The 21,612-nt window shown below is 44.7% G+C and overlaps 1 protein-coding gene across 2 annotated transcripts in view; it reads right to left on the reverse strand.

Moving 5' to 3' along the window:
- Positions 1-3,370: 3,370 nt before the first annotated feature.
- Positions 3,371-21,612, reverse strand: part of ZFP64 (ZFP64 zinc finger protein) — a 96,269-nt gene continuing 78,027 nt past the window's right edge. For both annotated transcript variants that reach the window (XM_017496881.2, XM_017496882.2), the window contains 4 exons: positions 17,088-17,237; positions 16,117-16,179; positions 7,374-7,625; positions 3,371-4,611 (listed from right to left, as the gene is read on the reverse strand). In XM_017496881.2, the coding sequence (XP_017352370.1) occupies positions 3,902-4,611; positions 7,374-7,625; positions 16,117-16,179; positions 17,088-17,237 (1,175 nt within the window). In that variant the 3' untranslated portion in view covers positions 3,371-3,901. The remainder of the gene's footprint in view (positions 4,612-7,373; positions 7,626-16,116; positions 16,180-17,087; positions 17,238-21,612) is intronic.

The raw sequence follows: 21,612 nt of genomic DNA on the forward strand, positions 1-21,612 counted from the left end.
AAAAGAGGCAGCTTCTTTAGGATGTTACCATCCTACTCAGATTTATTACTGGCTCATGCTGTTCTGTTTTAGGAAGTTTCTTCCCCTTATCCTTCATTTTCCGCATTTAAACAAGGGGCAGGGGTGAGGTGTGGTGGGAGGGGCCATGGCCTCAGGCCCACACTGCAGGTGATATCCCAAATCTCAAAGGATCAAGGTAAATACCATAACTTTTTAAAAACCAATGAATGCAAAAGAAACCTACAATGAACAGAATGTCAAAACTGTAAATACGGGCTCCAACCCTGCTTACACAGCCCTGACTTGCCCTAACCCCAGGCTGACTTTCCACAAAACTACAAAAACAAAGCAGATGACCTGTGAGGTTACTCTTTGCCAATGTGCATTAAAGTATTTTTTGGCGACTGAGTTCCCAGCACTCCCTTAAGTCTCCTATCCCAGGCGAGTGCCTCACCCTACCTCAGCTCTGGCAGCGCCTGGGAGAAAGAAGCACCTGCGGACAGGTAAAGTCTTAGTGCAGTGCCTGGCTGAGTCATGATGGCAACTTGAATTCAGGCTCATCTGCTTCCTTGGAAGAGGTTAAATACAGGGACATGTAAGATACTCATGTTCTGTAGTGTCTAGAAGGCAGCAAGAAACCTTACACAGAGGGGCAGGAGATCGCCTTGATTTCTGGACTCTTCATTGAGGGTTTTACAAGCTGATCTGAGTAAAGTTCAAAAGGATCCAGTTTTCCCCAATACCTAACCGGAAACTCATCTGTGGCATGAAGCCACACCTTCCTTAAAGCGGCCCCACGAAATTTTTTTAAAGAAGGAGTCACACTGTTACCCAGGCTGGACTTGAACTCCTGGGCTCAAAGAGTTCTTCCTGGCTCAGTCTCCCAAGTAGCTGGGACCGCAGACACACTACTGATGCTGCCACAATTCTGTGTTAACATTTCTCCCTTGCCTTTTATCCAAGGCCAATCACCCTGTTGCTTGTACACAGGGTAAGGATGGCAAACTGGCCTTCCAAATCATGTCCTTTTATAAGTGAAGTTTTATTGGCCCACGGCTAACCCTATTTCCTTCCCTATTCTCTGCAGCTGCATTACAGTGGAGCCGCTGTGCTGCAACAGCAGGGGCAACGGAGCTGATGACGAGTGGGACCAGCAAAGCTCAAAACATTTACTCTCTGGCCCTTTAATGAAAAAGTTTGTGGACCCCTGGGGCTCAGGTGAAATCAAACTGTAAACATACTAAGTTTCCTTCCGGATCCAGAGGGCTCTGCAAATCAAGACTGGTGTAAGAATTGCCATTGTGCTCTGTGCCATGTCAGCTGTCTTTTTGAGAGTCTTGCTCTGTTGCCAAGCTGGAGTGCCGTGGCACGATCTCGGTTCATTGCAATCCCTGACTCCCTGGTTCAAGCAATTCTACTACCTCAGCCTCACGAGTAGCTGGGATTCCAGGCATGCGCCACCACGCCCAGCTCATTTTTGTATTTTTAGTAGAGACAGGGTTTCACCATGTTGGCCAGGATGGTCTCAATCTTCTGACCTCGTGATCCACCCACTTCAGCCTCCCATAGTGCTGGGATTTCAGGCATGAGCCACTGTGTTCTGCCAGCTATCCCTTTCTATTAAGGCTCTTCCTCACTTTTATTCGGTGATTACCTGTACATTTTCAGTCTCATTCTAGCAGGTTTAGACAGGTCAGCCCCCACTTCTGAATGATTTAACCCCACCCACTGCCACCTTCTAATTTCCTAGAAATGGAAAGGTAAGACTACCCCTACCCTAGAAGTTTGCTGGTCCTAGACTTCCCTCTTAGCCTACTTTTCTAAATCTTGGAATTCTTACCAGTCTCAAAAATTCCTTTACATTTCCAAATTTTTTTATAATACCCATTCAGCCTTATTTTCTTGAACTACATTCTCAGCTTTGTGCAAAGCCCATTTGTGTCTCTGCCAAAAAATTTGGTATCTTTTAATGTGTTTCACAAGTCACACTTGCCAGTGCAGAGCAAAATCCTCTGCAGGAGGGTTTGCTGTATTCCAAGACTGTGGGACCAAATCTAGCCTGCCACCTGTTTTTGTAAAGTTTTATTGGAACACAGATAATTGTTTTTTCTTGCAATCTATGGTTGCTTTTGTGCCAAAATCACAGAGCTGAGTCGTTGCAAAAAGACTTTATCCTCTCCCCTCCCCACTCCCCCCCCACACTGCCTGAAGTATTTAATATCGGGTTCACAGCTTTTTACTCACATCTTCTGTATTGGCAGTCCAAGTTTGGTAGGTGATACCAGCTTGGATCTAAAACCCTTAAAGCCCACACAGCTGTTAACAACAACAACAAAAAAGCCTTCTAAACAGGCTGATGTCTTTCCTTTTTATCTGAAGAGCTATAACAAGAAGTACAAGGAACGTTTCTGTGATTTCAATCTATGGGTTCCCCCTTGAAAGGTCAACAACCTTCCAGAAAAGCAACGCAGCTCAGACTCATGACAAACAGCAGAAAAGTAACAATAGCACCTGTACGATAGCACCAGCACTCAGTAACCAAACACTTTTCTGATCAAAACCATTATCTCCAAAGAGACTAATTCTATCCTGGGTCTCTGCCATCATTTTAATCTTTTCTTTGTACAATAGAGATTCAGCAGACACCATCACCCACCTGATGTAAAACTTAACGGAGTCAGCTTTGCCCAAACTACCACCATTAACAAAATAAACTAAGTTCCTCTATTTCACAAGTGAAATAGTCTCTTCTATACAACCTGTAAAACTTTACATCCTTTTTCCCTAGTTTACCAAGAACAGTGGATCTGCTTAATCTATTTCACTTCCAGAGATATTCAGCTCGATGAGGGCACACAAGAATTTATATTAAAAAACACAGCATTTGAAGGAAAGATGCCAGAAGTAGAAACCAAGCAACTTTGGGAAAGTTACACATCCACTGAGATTTCATAACCTCCTAAGGGTCCATCTATGAGAAGAGGCTGGATTTTCAGTTGTCAGTTCAGCAAACACTACACGCTTTCTGCGATGAAACAGATGCTGGTGTGAGGCTGCCCCACACATCACATATCCCATCCCCAAGTCCAGGGCCCACTGGGACTCTAGACTTTTCTCTCCAAATAGAAGTAAATAGAGTTTTGAATTCCACAACAGATAATAAACACAGGCTGGGCTAGTTAGCTTGATATTTGGCGCCACCTTCAGGTCAAACTTCATTTCATTTTACTACGGTAGGAACTCTATAAACGCACGTTGGATTTCTCAATCAAGTTACTGAATGCGGTGGGGGTTGGGGATGGAGACCCTCGCACCATAACTGCCCACGGAGGACTGCAAAACTGAGTGTTTCTTATGTCATGCTAGCCCAAGTCTGCCTTTTTATTGTAAGACAACAGGTAAAAGAAACCACACAAACATGTAAGGCAAACACTCTTGGAACGATCACCCAGGTTATGAATAGGTTTTCCAGCAGCCCCGGACCCTTCATAGATGCCGTCCTCACCTTAACCCCTCCTACTCTAGAGATTAGCTTCAGTTTTTCTATATCGTCTAACTAGTTTAATAATTCTACCAGAGATGGATCAGTTTTAAAATTGGAATCCGTGACGTAGAAGCTATCCCCATTGGATAGAGCAGGGCTCAGCAGACCCCACGTTTGAATGACCAAGTCGACTTGCTCAATAATCCTTGGAGGAAGAGACAAAGGCGACAAGTATCTCCAAAGCACTGCTTCGCTTTCATCCCTGTTGCCCCAGCTGTCGCCTCTGGAGGCCGGTGGTGCGGGAGCGGCCAGCCCTGGAAGTGGTGCCCAGAGCCTGTGTCACTGGCCTCGCCTTTAGAGAGCTGGGCAACGGCACTGGTCAGAAGTCCTGACAGCTGATGATCCTCTTCGGCTGAGCTAGAGGTCTTGGCTGGGCTCTAGGGGGGTCTCGAGCTGCCCCACAGAGACCAGGGTGCTGAGCTGCCCCGAGGCACCGCTTTCGGGTGGGAAGGTGACCAAGTCTGAGTTCTTGTTCTCACTGTGATCACTATGCTGCTTCTTGTGGCATCTCAGAGAGTCATCCCTGACGAAGGAGGCGCCACAGGTCTCACAGCGAAAGGCCCTCTGTGTCACGATCTTGGCCATGTGTTGCGAGCTGCTCTCTCTGGGCACTTCCTTGCCCAGAGGGGCCCAGTTCTCCGTCTTGGCCTCGTCCCTGTGCACCTTGTCGATGTGCTTGGCCAGGCTGCTGGGCCGCTTCGTGTCAAAGCTGCAGAAGTCACACTTGAAGGGACGGTCCTTACAGTGGACTCTGCTGTGCACGCGCAGGGCGGCCGCGCTGGAGCAGGAGTAGCTGCACTCAGGACACTTCTCCGGGTGGTCGGCCTGGTGCAGCCGGCTGTGCTCCAGGAGGTCAGCCCGGTCCCGGCCCTGGAAGGCACAGTGCAGACACTTGAAGGTGTGCTTGATGCGGATGTGCGATTTGAGGTTCGCCTTCATGGTGCAGCGGACGTCACAGAACTCGCACTTGAAAGGCTTCTCCCCCGAGTGCACGATCATGTGCCTTTTCAAGTCCGAGCTGATTTTGAACTTGGCGCTACAGAGCCAGCACTGGAAGGGGGTATCCCCTAGCAATGGAAGGTGTGTTTCCATTAGAACAGGCAGGCAAAACAGACCCTCCCACCCCAACCTGCCTCAGCACACTTGGCTGCAATGAGATGGTTGGGTTTTGTGAACTCATAACTACCCACAACCTCCTAATGACAATGCTTATTGTGCATATTAATGCGATCCTCACAACAATCCTCTGAGTGGGTACCATTACCCCCATTTTACAGATGGGGCAACTGAGGCTCAGAGAGGTCAAGTTACTTGACTCAGGTCAAACAGCAGGGATTTGGAACCCAGGCACTATGGCACTCAAGTCCATACTCTTGATGACTCTTCAGCTGCAAGTCTAAACTCCCATTTAACTTGACATCCCGGAACTGAATGTGGAAGAGGTGAGATTTAAATTACAAGCAACTGCTTCGAATCAAGCTAAGACCTGTGAACATGCTTAATATAGTGTTTAATCTATATGACATCAGTTATTCAGCTTGTATTTCAAGTTAAAGTTTCTTACTTTTATAACTACAGGCTGAATTTTACTTATAATATGAATGCATAATTATGGCAGCAGGGGATAAATAATGAAGAGCCATGGTCTCTTCTCTAATTTAGAGTCCCATTCCCTGGAGACATTGCTAAGGGTTTTTAGTTGTTTTGGAGGTTGCTGCTTTAAATGTCAGTTGACTATAAGCATCATATCCTACACACCCATCCTTTCCCCAACCTCTTCCTGCCTTCTGGTGGTTGTGACTTTTACACTTTTAAGCTGAGTAGTAGCCTCACATCTTATTCCATCAGCTTGTGAGAATTTTTGAGGAATCACTCCTCTTCTCCACACTTAACTCCTCACTTGTTAGAAGTAGCATTCTTTAAGGAAAAAAAAATTTCCATTCTGTCTGGTGAATTCTCATACTTTAATCATTTTCAGATTTCAAGTTCAGAAGCCAACTATAAATAATTAATGGTGACTGGGAATGTGATATTCAGAGCCAAACACTGCACCAGGATTACAACCACTTCCTTATAAGTCTGCTGTCACACTTGGGCCAGTGGATGGAGTTACTACCCATCAATATCATTTTCTTTTCATGCAGGCTGCTCATTTTGGGGCATATTTTAGCTTGCTTCTTGCTTAGACTATTTCTTGAAAAAAGGAATCTCAATTTCAGACGTCTCATAATTTTGAAACTTTCACAAGGAGTTTTTAAAATGGATTTTTAGAATTTCTGATTTAGTTTCTCTTGATCTTCTATACAAGTATCACCCTGGTATCTCTCTTTGCTGCAATCCCAGTTAGCCATATCAGATATTCACATATCAAATATCTCATACCAGATGTTTTCTCCCTTCCTTTGCTAGAATTTATCTTCTAGTAACTTCCACTAGCATGGTGGCTGGGAGTAAAGTCTTGAGTCCTTGCACATCATTCTATTTTGCTCTCATACTTGAGATAGTTTGGCTGGGTATAGAATTCTAAGTTCAGAATCATTTCCCAACTTTTGAGGGCACTGTTCCATTGTCTCCTAGGAGCCAATACTACAAGACATATTTTCAGATATACATCTCCCCTGTCCACTCCCTTCCATCCTGATTGGAATCTTGTGAGCACTTTTACTCTCCTGGCCCCTTAGAATTGTGGACTTCATTTTTCACATGATTTTCTATTTTCACTCTAGTTTCTTCTCATTTCCATTTTCTTTTATTCCTAGACCTGGTCAGAAACCAGACTTCAGGAATGGCTGTTATTCTCAGTTCATTCACCCAATTTCTCCCGCAATCTCTGAGAAATTAACGTTATAGCTAGCAATCCTAATTTTATTTCATACCTCTTTGTTCTCATTATCTCTTCATAGGTCTCTATTTGGATGCAACATTTCTGTCAGTGGGTAGACGCCAAATAGAATGTGAAAATTACCCAAGTACTCTTTACTTCCAGGATGAGTTATTAGACTTGGCTCATTTTATTCCACTCATTTCCTATCAATGACTCATAATCCTTGGTTGACTATATTTGGGAGAGGACACTGGTTTAATGATGAGACATGGGTTGGTTGGGCAGTTTTGCCAATAGGCCTTGGCAAGCCCCCCAAGCTTTGTGGTCCTGGCTGTCTACATGCTTGTTCCAAGCCCAGGGCCCTTGGATATTGGCTGGGAACATTGGCTCCCCACTGTATGGCTGCCTCCCATTTGTCTGTTGGGACACAGTTTTCTATACTCAGTTTTAGACATCACTATATTCTTGTCTGCTCACCATTTTCCAGGAATTCATTGAAAAATTTCAACTTGTGAGCATCCTTATGAGTATCTCAAATCCCATTTTTATGTGCCACAATCAGTTAGTCCTATTGTCATTTCAGTGGGGTTCCGTAAAGAAGGGAGGGAGTTCCTAAGATAACAAGTTTGTGATTTTAGTTATACTCAACTGATCTTGCTACATTTCCAAATTAAGCCATGGAGTCAATGTGTACATTTACTAAAACATCTAGTTTATAGGTCTGACTTATCTGGGATACATCCTTGGCTTTCTGGTGGTTATGGTGGGGATCTACCCCCAGCTGGATTCTATACAGTCAAGATATAAAACCCAGGTGTCAGTCATATTTTATCAAAAGCTGTTCCAGCAACAGAAAAATGACAAGCCTCACGATCATCACAGAAGTTCCAAATTCTTATACTTCTACGACACCCAATCATTTAAGTTGCTTGTGTTGTTAAGTAAATGAAGGTTAGGAAATTAGAGAAAAAGTAAGAGACCGAGGTTTTCGGGTCAGGGACTCACCCGTGTGGGATCGCAGGTGGACGGTGAGCTGGCTGGAGTTGCGGCTGGCATAGGGGCAGAGCTGGCATTTGTATGGCCGCTCGTCCGAGTGGATCCGCAGGTGCTTCTTGAGGCTGCTGCTGTCCACGGCGGCGTAGTCACACAGGTGACACTTGTGTGGCTTCACACTGGTGTGGCACCGCATGTGCATGGTCAGGTTGTCCTTCCGGCTGAAGCACTTGTCACAGAACTCACACTTGTGCGGTTTGTCTCCTTCAAACACATAAGGAGTCAAAGTTAAAGGTTTTTTGGTCAAGATGATTGCAGAGATTTGACCAAGATGGTAGCCTGGGCACATGGTGTGCCTCCTCCTGTCCAAATACCCAGAGAGAAAGACACTGAAGTCTACATCAGCATTTTGGGAAACAAGAATGTATGCCATTCATTGGTAGCTCAGAGATCCTAAGGGACAGATTACATAAATATTAGATTGATGGAGAAAATTATAGGCCAAACTCTGTTTGGGAAAAATGGCAGTGGTTATAGAAGTGCTCAGGGTAAGAAGTGTCAGCTGTAGGCATCTTGGGCAGCTTCATGAACCACACAGCGAACGGTCGGGTTGACCCCTTCCTCTCACTTCTTCCAAACAGCAAGCAGCACAGCATCTCTCCCTAAACTGTTGGTCAAAGGGTGCTGAGGTCAGGAAAAGAATACAAGAGCCTGGTAGTTAGAGATGCCATGGACAGCAGAGGACCACATACCCAGAATATTTCCATCCAGCCAAGTTTCACTATTACCCCCTAGCCCAACAATTCCAGGCTGATCTTATCTAAATAAAAGTTAGTTTACCCAATAACCAAATGCCTGGGGAAAGCCAGAGCCAGAAAGAGATGCCAACTCAAGAATAACTTAGTTACTAAAGCCAAGGAAGGGCGTAAAATTACAGAAATAAAAACCATGGACATCAAAATAAAAGTGCTAATAAGGTGACCAGCAAAAAAGGTTGTCAAATGACAGCTACTGGTAGACATGTCATCATACATTTGTCCAAACCCACAGAACATACAACACCAAGAGTGAACCTTGGTAGGTGCGGTGGCTCGCACCTGTAATCCCAGTGCTTTGGGAGGCTGAGGTGGGTGAATCACTTGAGCTCAGGGGTCTAAGACCAGCCTAGGCAATGTGGCAAAACCCTGTCCCTATACACAAAAAAATACAAAATATTAGCTGGATGTGGTGGTGCACACCTGCAGTTCCAGCTGCTTGGGAGGCTGAGATGGGAAGATCACCTGAGCCCAGGAGGTTGAGGTTGTCAGTGGAGATGGTGCCACTGCATTCCGGATTGGGTGACAAAGCGAGGCCCTGTCTCAAAAAGAAAAGTGGACCTTACTATAAACTATGGTCTTTGGTTGAGAATGTTGTGTCAGTGCAGGTTCACCTATTGTAAAAATGCATGACTCTGGTGAAGGATGTGGTAATGGGGAAGGCTGTGTATGTGTAGGAGCAGGAGGCATATGGGAAATATCTGTATCATTTTTGTTTTTAGACAGAATCTCACTCTGTCGCCCAGGCTGGAGTATAGTGGTGCAATCTCGGCTCACTACAATCTCCGCCTCCCTGGTTTAAGCAATTCTTCTGCCTCAGCCTCCTGAGTGGCTGGGACTATAGGCATCCACCACCATGCCCAGCTAATAATTTGTATTTTTAGTAGAGATGGGGTTTCACTGTGTTAGCCAGATAGTCTCGATCTCCTGACCTCGCAATCTGCCCGCCTCAGCCTCCCAAAGTGCTGGGATTACAGGCATGAGCCACACCGTGTCCAGCTGGAAATACCTGTATCTTCTGGTCTTTAGGTTCACTTTTGCTGTGAACCGAAAACTGCTCTTATAAAAAACAAAACAAAACCAAACCAAAAAGCCATCTATTAAAAAGTCTTAGAAGTGAAAGATACAGCTAAAGAATCTCCCAAAAGGACAAGAGGGAAAAGATGCCAAAAGGTAAGACATGTAAGCTTGTTCTAGATGGTCCAGGATAGCACAGAGAAGAGTTATTTCCCGACATTAAAGACAGACATGCATCTTATTTAGAAGCAGGGTGGTCCGATTTCAGAACCCTAAGAATGGTGAAATCTGGAAGCTTCCAGAAAGAAAATCAGCAGAAAAATGCTCACATCAGCATAAAGCTCCTCAGAACAGCAGATGCTAGCAAGATAGAAACAGGATCTTCAACGTTCTATAGACACTGTTTTAATAGAATCTTTTTATTTATTTTAAATTTTTAAATTTTCCTGGCAACTTTCATTTAATTAATAGAATCTTATACTTGAATTAGCATTCAGTGAGGAGATAGTCGATATGACTTGGTATCACACTTAAAAAGCATACACCAGAATAAAAAATAAGGGTGATGGTAAAGGTAACACGGGAATATGAGAAAATAGTGCAATGGACAAAGTAGAGCTTTCGGATGAGAAAAAACCACTATTAAAGGACTTGGGCACAATGGCTCACACCTATAATCCCAACACTTTGAGAGGGTCACTTAAGTCCAGAAGTTTGAAAACAGCCTGGGCAACATACGGAGACTGTGACTCCACCAAAAACCAAAAAAAAACAAAAAGGATTGGCTGGGTGTGGTGGTATACTCTTGTAGTCCCAGCTATTTGGGAGGCTCAGGTAGGAGGATCACTTGAGCCCAGGAGGTGAGCTCTGATATACACCACTGCACACTAGCCTACGCGGCAGAACAAGAACTAGTCTCGAAGAAAAAACCAAACATGGATAGCACAAAATAAAAATCACATCAAATATCAGATAACTAGATGTCAAACTAAATATTATAAACAAAAATGTATCACATTTCCCTCTTAAAGATTTAAATTATAGGTCAGGTGCTGCGGCTCACGCCTATAATCCCAGCACTTCGGGAGTCCCAGGCAGGAGGATTGCTTGAGGCCAGAAGGCTGAAGGTTGGGACCAGTCTGGGCAACACAGGGAGATCCTGTCTCTACTTTGATAAAGTTAAAAAATATATTTAAGTTAAATTATGAAAAAGTCACTAAATTCTCTTTAGATACCTAAATCAAAGTGATAAGAACAGAATAGAAATTCTAGAAAAATGCTTTTAAAAAAGTAGGAATATCAATTTTAACATTAGACAAAATAGAAATCATGGTGAAATTCATTAAAAATTTCATATGGATGAGAGAATTCAGTATGCAGATAAAAGTCAGAATTTTATGAATGTAACATGGCTTCACAAACGGTTTTTCAAAAATGTCACCTTGGACGTTTTAGAATGTCTTTTAGGACAGTTTTTTGTCAAAATTAGATTACAAACTCTAGAACTAGATAAGAGTTTTGTATTTCAAAACCTACAGCCTATAATGGCTTTAAAGAAGTTTGCAGACTTAAATTCATTTTTAACAAAATGCTGAAATCAAGTGAACAGTATGCAATTCAAGAAACAAAAGAAAGAATTGAGACTGCATACAGCACTTGATCAACAAAAGGAAAAAGGGTGCTTAAAAAGGAAGGCTTAGGTCACTAAGAGGATACCAAGAGACCAGGGTTCTTCATCTCAACACTATTGGCAATTCTCTGCTGTTTGGTGCTTTCTTCTGCATTGTAGGATGTTCAGCAGCACCCCTGGCCTCTATCCACCAGATACCAGTAGGACCCTTCCCTCCCTAGTTGTGACAACCAAAGATGTTTCCAGATATTGTCCCCTTGGGGGGCAAAATTTTACTTAGTCATCCTAATAGACTTCAGAAAAGCAGAAGGGGACTAAAGATAGACAATGTCAATGGTGACTGTTAAATTGAACTTCACCCCAATAAATTTAGAAGACTCAGTAAGATGGGTGATGGTCCAGGAAGAGGTAATATTGCAAAGTCTGGATTAAAAGATTGAAAACAGGCTGGGCACAGTGGCTCATGCCTGTGATCCCAGCACTTTGGGAGGCTGAGGCAGGTGGATCACTTGGTCGGGAGTTTGAGACCAGCCTGGGCAACATGGTGAAACAGCGTCTCCACTAAAAATACAAAAATTAGCCAGGCATGGTGGGGCAAAACTGTAATCCCAGCTACTCAGGAGGCTGAGGCAGGAGAATCACTTGAACCTGGGAGACAGAAGTTGCAGTGAGCCAAGACAGCGCCACTGTACTCCAGCCTGGGTGAGAGCAAGACTCTCTCTCTCCAAAAAAAGAAACAGATTGGTAACAATGAAAAATGATGTTAAAGATCTACTCCCTAAGGCAAATTTTTTATTGTTCTCAAGTATTTGCTATAACTTCAGGGGAGAATTATGCTTCCCTGTCCTAATAGCCTCTGCTTTGGGCATGACTTACTTTGGCTAGTGAAATAAGACAGAAAGTGACAAGAATTGTTGTCAAGGGTCACTGTGTGGTTCCTCACACTGGTTTCTCTTGCCCAAGAAGCCCTGCAATGTTCCAAGTAGGGAGTTTTTTTATTTTTATTTTTTTTTAGACAGAGTCTCACTGTCACCCAGGCTGGAGTGCAGTGGCACGATCTCAGCTCACTGCAGACGCTACCTCCCAGGTTCAAGTGATTCTCCTGCCTCAGCCTCCTCAGTAGCTGGGATTACCGGTGCCCGCGACCATGACTGGCTAATATTTGTGTTTTTAGTAGAGACGGGGTTTCACCATGTTGGCCAGGCTGGTCTTGAACTCCTGACCTCAGGTGATCCACTTGCCTCAGCCTCCCAAAGTATTGGGATTACAGGCATTAGCCACTGCACCTGGCCATCAAGAGATTTTTATCTGGAGTGTATAAAATTTCAGGGGTCTAAGACCTTACATGGGAAATGATTACATTTTTATCTTCCCTACCTCTAACTGCAGTTTAGCATTGCCTCCAATTACAAATGTAGGCAACAAATCACACTAATAACAGTGCTGAAGACCCTTGTCAATGGACGTGTAAGTGGTCGTACTATATTACACTTGCTGTAGTTCTCCAAATGACACTTATGCTCATCACTTTTGCAATTAGGGTAGTTAACATGCTAGCCACTAACTCCTGACACTAAATTCAGGGCTTCTCTGGGAATCCTGTGCATACTAATCACCCGGGCTTGGGAGGGTCTCATCAAGATGCAGATTCTGATTCAAGAGGTCTGTGGTGCAGGCTGGGTTCCTGCACTTTGATCTACCAAGCTCCCAGCGGATGTGGACATTTCTGGTCTTTGTACCACAGTTTGGGTAACAAGGGTTTAAAGTATGAAAACTGCGTATGTAACATTGATGACCAAATCATAATATGGCTTTTAAAAATGCGATACGTCTTATTAGAGGTAAACACATCTTTTTGAGAAGAGTCCATCCTAATTGCCATGAGTGCATAGCAGAAGGAAGGTCAAGAACGCCTTCACCTGGCTGTTCTGGACTGAGGCAGATCTACCAGCTGGGTCCTGGAGAGAAGACACTAAGGAGTGCAGCTGGGGCTGACCGTGGGGGACAGTGGTGTATATGGAGCAGTCTTCAGTTGTCACTGATCAACATCAGCTTGACATTGCTGTCTCAGCCTAATCTACGCCTCCTCCTATGCTTCTACGGATTGGAGCAGAGGGGGTATTGTGTGGAAGTTCTACCAAACTTTCAAGGAAAGACATTTCTGTAGTCAACTGTTTCACAGCATAGAGAAAGATTTTGCTTCAGCTCACTTTATAACAGCTACCTGATACCAATGGCAAATGAAGAAATACAAACTGGGATAAAAACACAAACATAAATCAATCTCCTTTATGAAGCTAAATAAATGCCACAAGACCATCTTAAGCTAGTGATATCGGTAGGGGGAAGGGTGGCTCACACCTGTAATCCCTGCACTTTGGGAGGCCAAGGCAGGAGGATCCCTTGAGGCAGGAGTTTGAGACCAGCCTTGACAACATAGTGTGACCTCATCTCTACAAAATAAAATAAAATTAGCTGGGTGTAATGGGGCATGCCTGCAGCCCCAACTACTTGAGAGGCAGAGGCATGAGGATCACTTGAGCCTGATCACCTTCCAGCCTGGGTGACAGAACAAGACCTTGACTCAAAAGAAAGACTTTAATTCACTGCTTATTTGAGTATTATACAGCACACAATTGGTAGTAGTAATGCCACCTACTTNAAAAAAAAAAAAAAAAAAAAAAAAAAAAAAAAAAAAAAAAAAGAAAAGAAAAAAAAAAGAGGAAAATGCAATACATTTGAAATGCAACCACTATTCCCAATTACACACACACCTCAGAAAACCAACCTCAGAAGGCTAAGAATAAACTTGAATGCCATGAGTAATCTTGTCCAAAGTCCCAGCGATTCTAACCCTACAGTGATGGCGACATCAAAGCATGCCCATAAGGAGTAAGGCGACGATTTGTTTTGACTGCTACTCTTCAACGTGAACTGAAGCACCAGCATCAAGGCACACAAGGTCAGGTATAATGTCAGAAAGAGAAAACTTATTTGCATATGTTAATTTACTTAGGCAATCCAAAAGAACATGTTAGAATCCCCGCCTCCCACTTAGAGCTGGGTCAGAGACATGCTGACCTTTTCCGCTCTTCTCTTGGTAACAGAACCTTCTTTGCAGCTGGGTACCCGGCTACACACGAGCAAACTGCTTTTTCCCAGCCTTCAGTTCCACAGCTGGGGGTGGCCATGTGATTCAGTTCTGGCCAAACAGGTGAGCCTACGTGATGTGCCTTTAGGGTGGCAGGAGGCCACTGTGGAGTAGGCTAACAAGAGCTGAACCCTTGGGATGACCAAGCAACGCAGGAGTCTGGGTCCCTGAAACCATGGGGCTGGTGCCACCCCAGCCTGATCACTTACACCTGGAACATCATGGGGCAGAAAGACTTTGGCTTTAAACCACCATTACCTGAGTCCCACTAGTCACAAGGGATGCTACTTCTGGGTCATGCCCCAAGGGAGGAATACCCAGATGCCCCCATACCTCTTCTCCTACTTTCCATTAGTTCAATTCAGAGAACTAAAGCAGTCACCTTGAGCCCAGTGAAGCAGCCTCAGTTTACTTACACTAGGAAGGTGCATCTGCTTCCCTGACTCAAGAACAATGCCTTACCTTCCATGTCCTGGATCCCCAGCATGCCCTGCACTACCTCAAGGAAACATTAACCCAGCTCCTGTGCCTCTCTTGGGTCGACCCCCTAGCACTGCAGACGTTGTGGGCCTTTAGTTCTTGTGAAGGCTAGCTTGTGAATGTGAAGATTCTTGGCCTCTGCCCGCCGAATGGCAGTAGCCTAGCCCCAGTTGAGAACAATCACTCAAGTTATTTTCAGGATTGAGTTACCCACTCTGAAATTCCTTAATCCGAGCTGTCTCATTTCCTCAAAGGGCCCCACAAATCTGCATGCTTTCACTGCCATCATCATCCTGGTAGCCTGTCTTCCAAGGTGAAGATCAAACATTTCCTTGCTAACATGCTTGTCATGATCCACTGTCCCCAGGCAAAAGTGGCCATCTCTTCTGTGATAGCACAATGCCCATCTTTCTGGACAGAGACCTCCATCTTTGTCCAGAAAGCTCTGTCCTCTCAGTGAAGGGGCTCTAGAGGCTCATCTGGGCACGTGTTGCCCTCTTAAAACCATTCCTCATGCCCCCTTGACGCTTGTTATGGACATGACTAAGTCTTGCTCATGTTCCCCTAGGTCACAAGGGCTACTGCTTCTGGGTCATAGCCCAAGGGAGGCATGCCGTGGCCTGCTTCCATTGCCCACTGGCTAAGAGATGCAGAGAACTAGAGCAGCTGCCTGGGACCCAGAGGCTAAGCCACATGTCCAGGATGGCAGAGCCATTGGACCAGCTGTCGACTATCTGCTGCTGAAGTTGTACTGGAGAAATAAACCAGACTACGTTTAAGCCACTTAGAGTGGTTTCTGAAAGAACAAACCAATATCCTTGCTGAAACACGCAAGTATAGGATTTGTATTACAGACTAAGGGTTGCCAAAGTGTTTTATAAAGGGCAATATAGCATTTTAGGCAGGATGGGCATGGTGGCTCACGCCTGTAATCCCAGCACTTTAGGAGGCTGAGGCAGGTGGATTGCCTGAGGTCAGAAGTTCAAGACCAGCTTGGCCAACATGGCGAAACCCTGTTTCTACTAGAAATACAAAAATTAGCCGGGCATGGTGGCGGGCACTTTGTAATCCCAGCCACTCAGGAGGCTGAGGCAGGAGAATCACTTGAACCTGGGAGGTGAAGGTTGCAGTGAGCTGAGATTGCACCATTGCACTGCAGCCTGGATGACAGAGCAGGAGGCTCTGTCTCAAAAAAAGAAAAAGATAGTATTTTAGGCTTTGTGTACCCTACAGTCCCTGTAGTAATTACTCTGTGCTTGTAGGGCCAGAAAGCTGCAAACAACAAGTAAACAAGGAGCATGCCTACAGGCTGAAGCTGGCCTTGGAGTCTGTAGACTCCTGGTATAGATCATGGCACTCCTTTGCTTCAGCACATCTTACTTCTCTTCTCAGCAGCTGGCTGCCCTAAAAAATAAAAGCACCTGTAAGAAGCCACCTTACGACTCTTCTAAGATTACTACAGCCCTAGGTCTGTGTGGCCCTGGCAGACTCTTTATCTTCATTTCACACCCCTTTTGCTCCTTCTCCCAAGCCCACCCCACTAGACTAAGTTTCATAGGCAGATGAGGCAGAGGCCGTCCCGTTCATTACTGTGTCCCTAGCACTTAATTCACATTCACTTACTATCTTCCCACTGTGCTGTTGAACAGAATGGATACCTACCCGTGTGGATTCTAAGATGCCGGTCCAAGTCTTTCATGCCATGGACAGTTTTGAAGTGGCAACCTAGAAAAGAAAAAGGAAAAAAAAAAAAAAAAAAAAAAAAAAAAAAAAAAAAAATATATATATATATATATATATATATATATATATATATTTGAGAGAGGCAGTGGCATAATCTTGGCTCACTGCAACCTCTGCCTCCTGGGTTCAAGTGATTCTCCTGCCTCAGTCCTGAGTAGCTAGGATTACAGGCACACGCCACCACAGCTGGCTAATTTTTGTATTTTTGGTGGAGACAGGGTTTCACCATTTTGGCCAGGCTGGTCTCGAACTCCTGACCTCAGAAGATCCACCCACCTCGGTCTCCCAAAGTGCTAGGATTATAGGCGTAAGCCACCACGCCTGGCCTGAAAACACAATGCTTCAAACAGAACCTCAGTTGAGTGTGGTGGCTCATGCCTGTCATCCCAGAGCTTGGGAGACCAAGGCGGGAGGATCATTTGAGGCCAGGAGTTTGAGACCAGCCTGGGCAACATCAAGAGACCCTCACCCCCATTAAAAAAAAGTTACCCAGACATGGTGGTGCATGCCTGTAGTCCCAACTACTCAGGAAGCCGAAGAGGGACGATCACATGCACTCACTCAGTGAGTTGGAGGCTGCAGTGAGTTATAATCATACTACTATATTCCAGCCTTAACACAGCAAGATACCATCTTGGGGGAATAAAAAGTGTGTCTGTAAATATATAACCTCAAGATGGAACCTACTATGAATCCGATGTGCTGGTAAGTGCCATGCTGAGCTCAAGGACTCTTAGGGCCCCAGGGAAGGCTGTGTGTGCTGATGTGGATGGTCGCGTGTTGACAGCATGCAAGAGTAACAGGGGCAGTCAGCACGAGGATTCACGAAGGGCCTGCTTACCAGCGCTTGGAACCGAGAAGGGGCTCAACACACCGGGTTTTCTTCTTACCTGGGTAGCAACAGTTGAATGTCCTCTCTCCAAGGGTGGCCGTTTGTTCCCTTGACTCTGAGGAAAGAGTGATGACAGGGGCCTTCTGAGGGTCACTGCTTTCAGTGGAGAGGCAGGTCGCTTTTGGAACATCATTATCAAGTTCTGAAGCTGAAATTGAGGCATGAGGTTTTGCTTGGTTTCTCAACTATAACCACCATGCTGAGTCTCAGAATACAGTAGGTTTGGGCTTATTTCACCTCCCTTCACCTTTCCAGAAAAAGTTTTAAACATGAAAGCCATGTATGCTCTAACTAGTCTTGCAAAAGTCCTTTTCTCCTTACTGTAGTTTCCAAGAAGTACAAGGGTCAGGACACTGTCGCATAACTGGGAAACTGGCAAAATCCAGACTAAAAAACTTAACATTTGAGTACTTCTTAAATGGTATGAAAAACTAGTTTTTTAAAACAATCTACCACAGGCTGATATTTCTGTAAAATATAAGCACAAATTAGGAGAGAGGTGGAATAAGACACAAAAGAGCCCAAATATCATTAGATAGAGCAAAAAGCTGGATGCCATGGCAATGTCAGGAATTTTTTTTTTTTTTTTTTTTTTTGAGATGGAGTCTCAGTCTGTAGCCCAGGCTGGAGTGCAATGGCACAATCTCCGCTCACTGTAACCTCTGCCTCCCAGGTCCCAGTTCAAGCAATTCTCCTACCTCAGCCTCCCAAGTAGCTGTGATTACAGGCACGAGCCACCATGCCCACCTCCCAAAGTGCTAGGATTACAGGTGTGAGCCACCGCACCCAGCTCTTTTTTTTTTTTTTAAAGATGTTTACTCTGGATTTCTTATTTGTTTTGCCTCAGTTTAGTAAAAGGTCACAGGCCACACGTCACTGATCTCCAGGATAAAACACAGTTGTTTCAACAAATAAAGAAAGATGGTTTGTAGGGACATGGATGAACCTGGAAACCATCATTCTCAGCAAACTGACACAAGAAGGGAAAATCAAACACCGCATGTTCTCACTCATAGGTGGGTGTTGAACAATGAGAACACATGGACACAGGGAGGAGACCATCACACACTGGGGTCTGTAGGGGGGAAATAGGGGAGGGACAGCGGGGGGTGGGGAGTTGGGGAGACAGAACATGGGGAGAAATGCAAGATACAGGTGATGGGAAGGAAGGCAGCAAATCACGCTGTCATGTGTGTACCTATGCAACACTCTTGCATGTTCTTCACATGTACCCCAAAACCTAAAAGGCAAAAAAAAAAAAAAAAAAAAAAAAAAAAAAAAAAAAAGATGGAAGAGGAGAAAAACCAAAGATTGAGAGACTTGAGATGATTGATAATATCGGGACTTGACTTGGCTCCCGATTAGAATATACGGAAAAAGCTATTTGAGATAGAAGTGTGCTCACTCACTGGAGGGGTTTTATACTTTTGTGTGAAAATGGAATTAGAGTTTAAAAAGCATTCCCATAGTTTAAGGATGAATGCTGAAACATTAACAAGTTGTATGATATGCAAGTTTTTCTGCAAAATAATCCAGGGGGAGAGCTGGCACGAGGAGAAATGAAGGTGGCCACATACTACTAGTCACAGTGGATCAAGGGCTATGTGAGAGTTCACTGTATTATTCTATTTTTAGGAGAGTTGGACCATGTGAAATTGCCATTTTTGTTAGCCAAAATGGTAAAAAAATTTCAGGTTTCAATCTAATATGTAGGTTTTAAGATTTCTATAGCAAAGATTAAGTACTCCTAGAAGATTCTGAAATAACTTATCTCAAAATAGGCTTAAATCCAAAGGAAAAAAGGTCCTATCAGTGTCTGAAAATGTTTAATTGAAGTAGTATCTCACTCTGTTGCTCAGACTGGCATGCTGTGGCATGATCTCGGCTCACCGCAACCTCTGCATCCTGAGTTCAAGTGATTCTCCTGCCTCAGCCTCCCAAGTAGCTAGGATTACAGGTGTGCCATATCATGCCTGCCTAACTTTTGCATTTTTAGTAGAGACAGGGTTTCACCATGTTGGCCAAGTTGGTCTCGAACTTCTGACCTCAAGTGATCCACCCGCCTTGGTCTCCCCAAGTGTTGGGATTATAGGCGTGAGTCACTGTGCCCAGCCATCTGAAGCCCTAAAAGATTGACTAGCTTATGAATTACAGGTCAAGGTCTGGAACTTTCTGTCCCAAGATTATAAAAGGAGAATTTCACTTTAAAAAATTCTTTTAGAGACGGGGTTTCAGCATGTTGGCCAGGATGGTCTCGCTCTCTTGACCTTGTGATCCACCAGCCTCGGTCTCCCAAAGTACTAGGATTATAGGCATGAGCCACTGCACCCTGCCCTTTTTTTTAAACAGTAGATCCATGCAATTTTTATTTGGAAGTTCTTGAGATGAAGTCTTGCCCTGTTGCCCAGGTTGGAGTGCAGTGGTACCATCTCAGCTCACTGCAACCTCCGCCTCCTGGGTTCAAGAAATTCTTCCACCTCAGCCTCCTGAGTAACTGGGATTACAGGTGCATACCACTCGTTTTTTGGTATTTTCTTTTAGTAGAGATGGGGTTTAACCATGTTGGCCAGGCTGGTCTTGAACTCCTGACCTTGTGGGTCCACCTGCCTTGGCCTCCCAGCGTTGGGATTACAGGTGTGAGCCACTGTGCCCAGCCAGATTTCACTTTTATTGAGAGGTTTCTGGGGGTAAAGGAATCTTAGCATGAGAAGTTGTAGAGCACAGTGGTGAGGGCTTCAGCTTTAGGCAGAGGGTTTGCTCAGCTACGTGCTGTGGGACTATTGGTGAGCTGCTTAACCTTTCTGAGCTTCAGTTTACTAGTTTGCAAAAGGAGATAATATATGTGTTGCAGAGTTAAACATAAAAAAAATTTAAGTTCTCAGTAGAGTACCCAGTCTGAGTAAATGCTCACAATTTTGTGTCTTCAGATGTCACACATTAGGGGGACTACAGATGTCACGTCATAGCAGTTGTTGTGGGTAACTCTCCATATAGGCACCAAGGAATGAGAGCTAAGCAGAGCCCTGGCACAGTTAGGGCTTGAGGAATATCTCACTTTATAGTGCTACTACTCAGCTATTTCCTTTTATATAATCCTTTACATAATCATATATTAGTTTATAGAAATAGGGCTTGAAGAATCCCTTTATATAATCCTCTATATATAATCATATAATAGTTGATAGTATGAGTGCCTAAAGAATATTTCCCTACATATATACCTATAATTATATCTTAGTTCATAATCGGAGGAATGCCTAGAGTGGACACAGTACAGAGCATGAATTAAGGAATAAGTAGCTTAATCTGAGAAGTGCCTGGAGCAGACACAGTGCAGAGCATGAATTAAGGGAAAACAGTTATACCAGGACAAGAATCCCTGGCCCAGGCGGCAGCATTCAGTATTGTAAAGATACCCGCTCTATGGCCGGCTTGGGGCAAGAGCCACTCCTCCTGATAAAGGAGTTGTAGGACCTTGCTCCAGTTCTTGTGGAGGCTGCCCTCAGAACGGCAATCCACCTTGGTGACTGTAAACTTTATCAGCTCTTGCTACTGTGCTGCTTGAAAAGCATCTTCCCATAGAATCCATTGGAAGCTGCCAGAAGGTGGTGGTAACCTTGACAGCTCTGTCACTGCTATGTGACTTAAAGCAGCCTCCCATAAATCTTCTTAGAAGGAGTTTTCCCATAGATAGAAGTATCGCACACTGCAACTTCTTCACTTCGCACGGCCCACCTTCAAGCCTCAGGTGACCTAATGGGGGTGGACCCCTTACTGCACACGGCCCTTGCCTTCGTGGGAACAGGCCCCTTGCTGCGCGCTGTCCACCTCCTGGCCCAGGTGACCTAATGGGGGTAGACCCTATGTTTTATTGCTCACGACCCTATCACTATCCTTAAAGATGATTTCACTCACTGCCCTACCCCCTAACCTATACACAATAAATACTCATGATTCTGGACATTCGGGGCTCACCACCCTCGCTAGCTGCTCGCCGCTTATAGGTGGCGTGGCCCCCTGAACCCAGCTGCATTTTCTTTGTACTTCTGTGTCCTCTATTTCTCAGATCCTGCGCCTCAGCACAGCATAAGGCTTACCCTACGACCCTGTGGGGCACTCAGCCCTACATCTGGCTCCCAACGTGCCCTACAGTTGTGCTCAAAGACCCTTAACAAGTGATCTAGTCGCATGGGGGCCATTCTACCACCAGAGGACACTCAGCGATGCCTGGGAACATTTTTTTTTTTAATTTTTACTTTTTGGAGATGGAGTCTTGCTCTGTCACATAGGCTAAAGTGCAGTGGCATGATCTCAGCTCACTGCAACCTCTGCCTTCTGGGTTCGAGCAATTCCCCTGCCTCAGCCTCCCGAGTAGGTACATGCCACCATGCCCAGCTAATTTTTGTGTTTTAGTACAGACAGGCTGTGACCATGTTGGCCAGGTTGGTCAACACACTAGGATTACAGATGTCACTGTGCCTGGCCCAACATTTTTCAATTGTCATAATTCTGCTTTCATGCAT

Source organism: Cebus imitator, unplaced genomic scaffold (assembly GCF_001604975.1).
Source record: "Cebus imitator isolate Cc_AM_T3 unplaced genomic scaffold, Cebus_imitator-1.0 Scaffold224, whole genome shotgun sequence".
Taxonomy (NCBI): Eukaryota; Metazoa; Chordata; class Mammalia; order Primates; family Cebidae; genus Cebus; species Cebus imitator.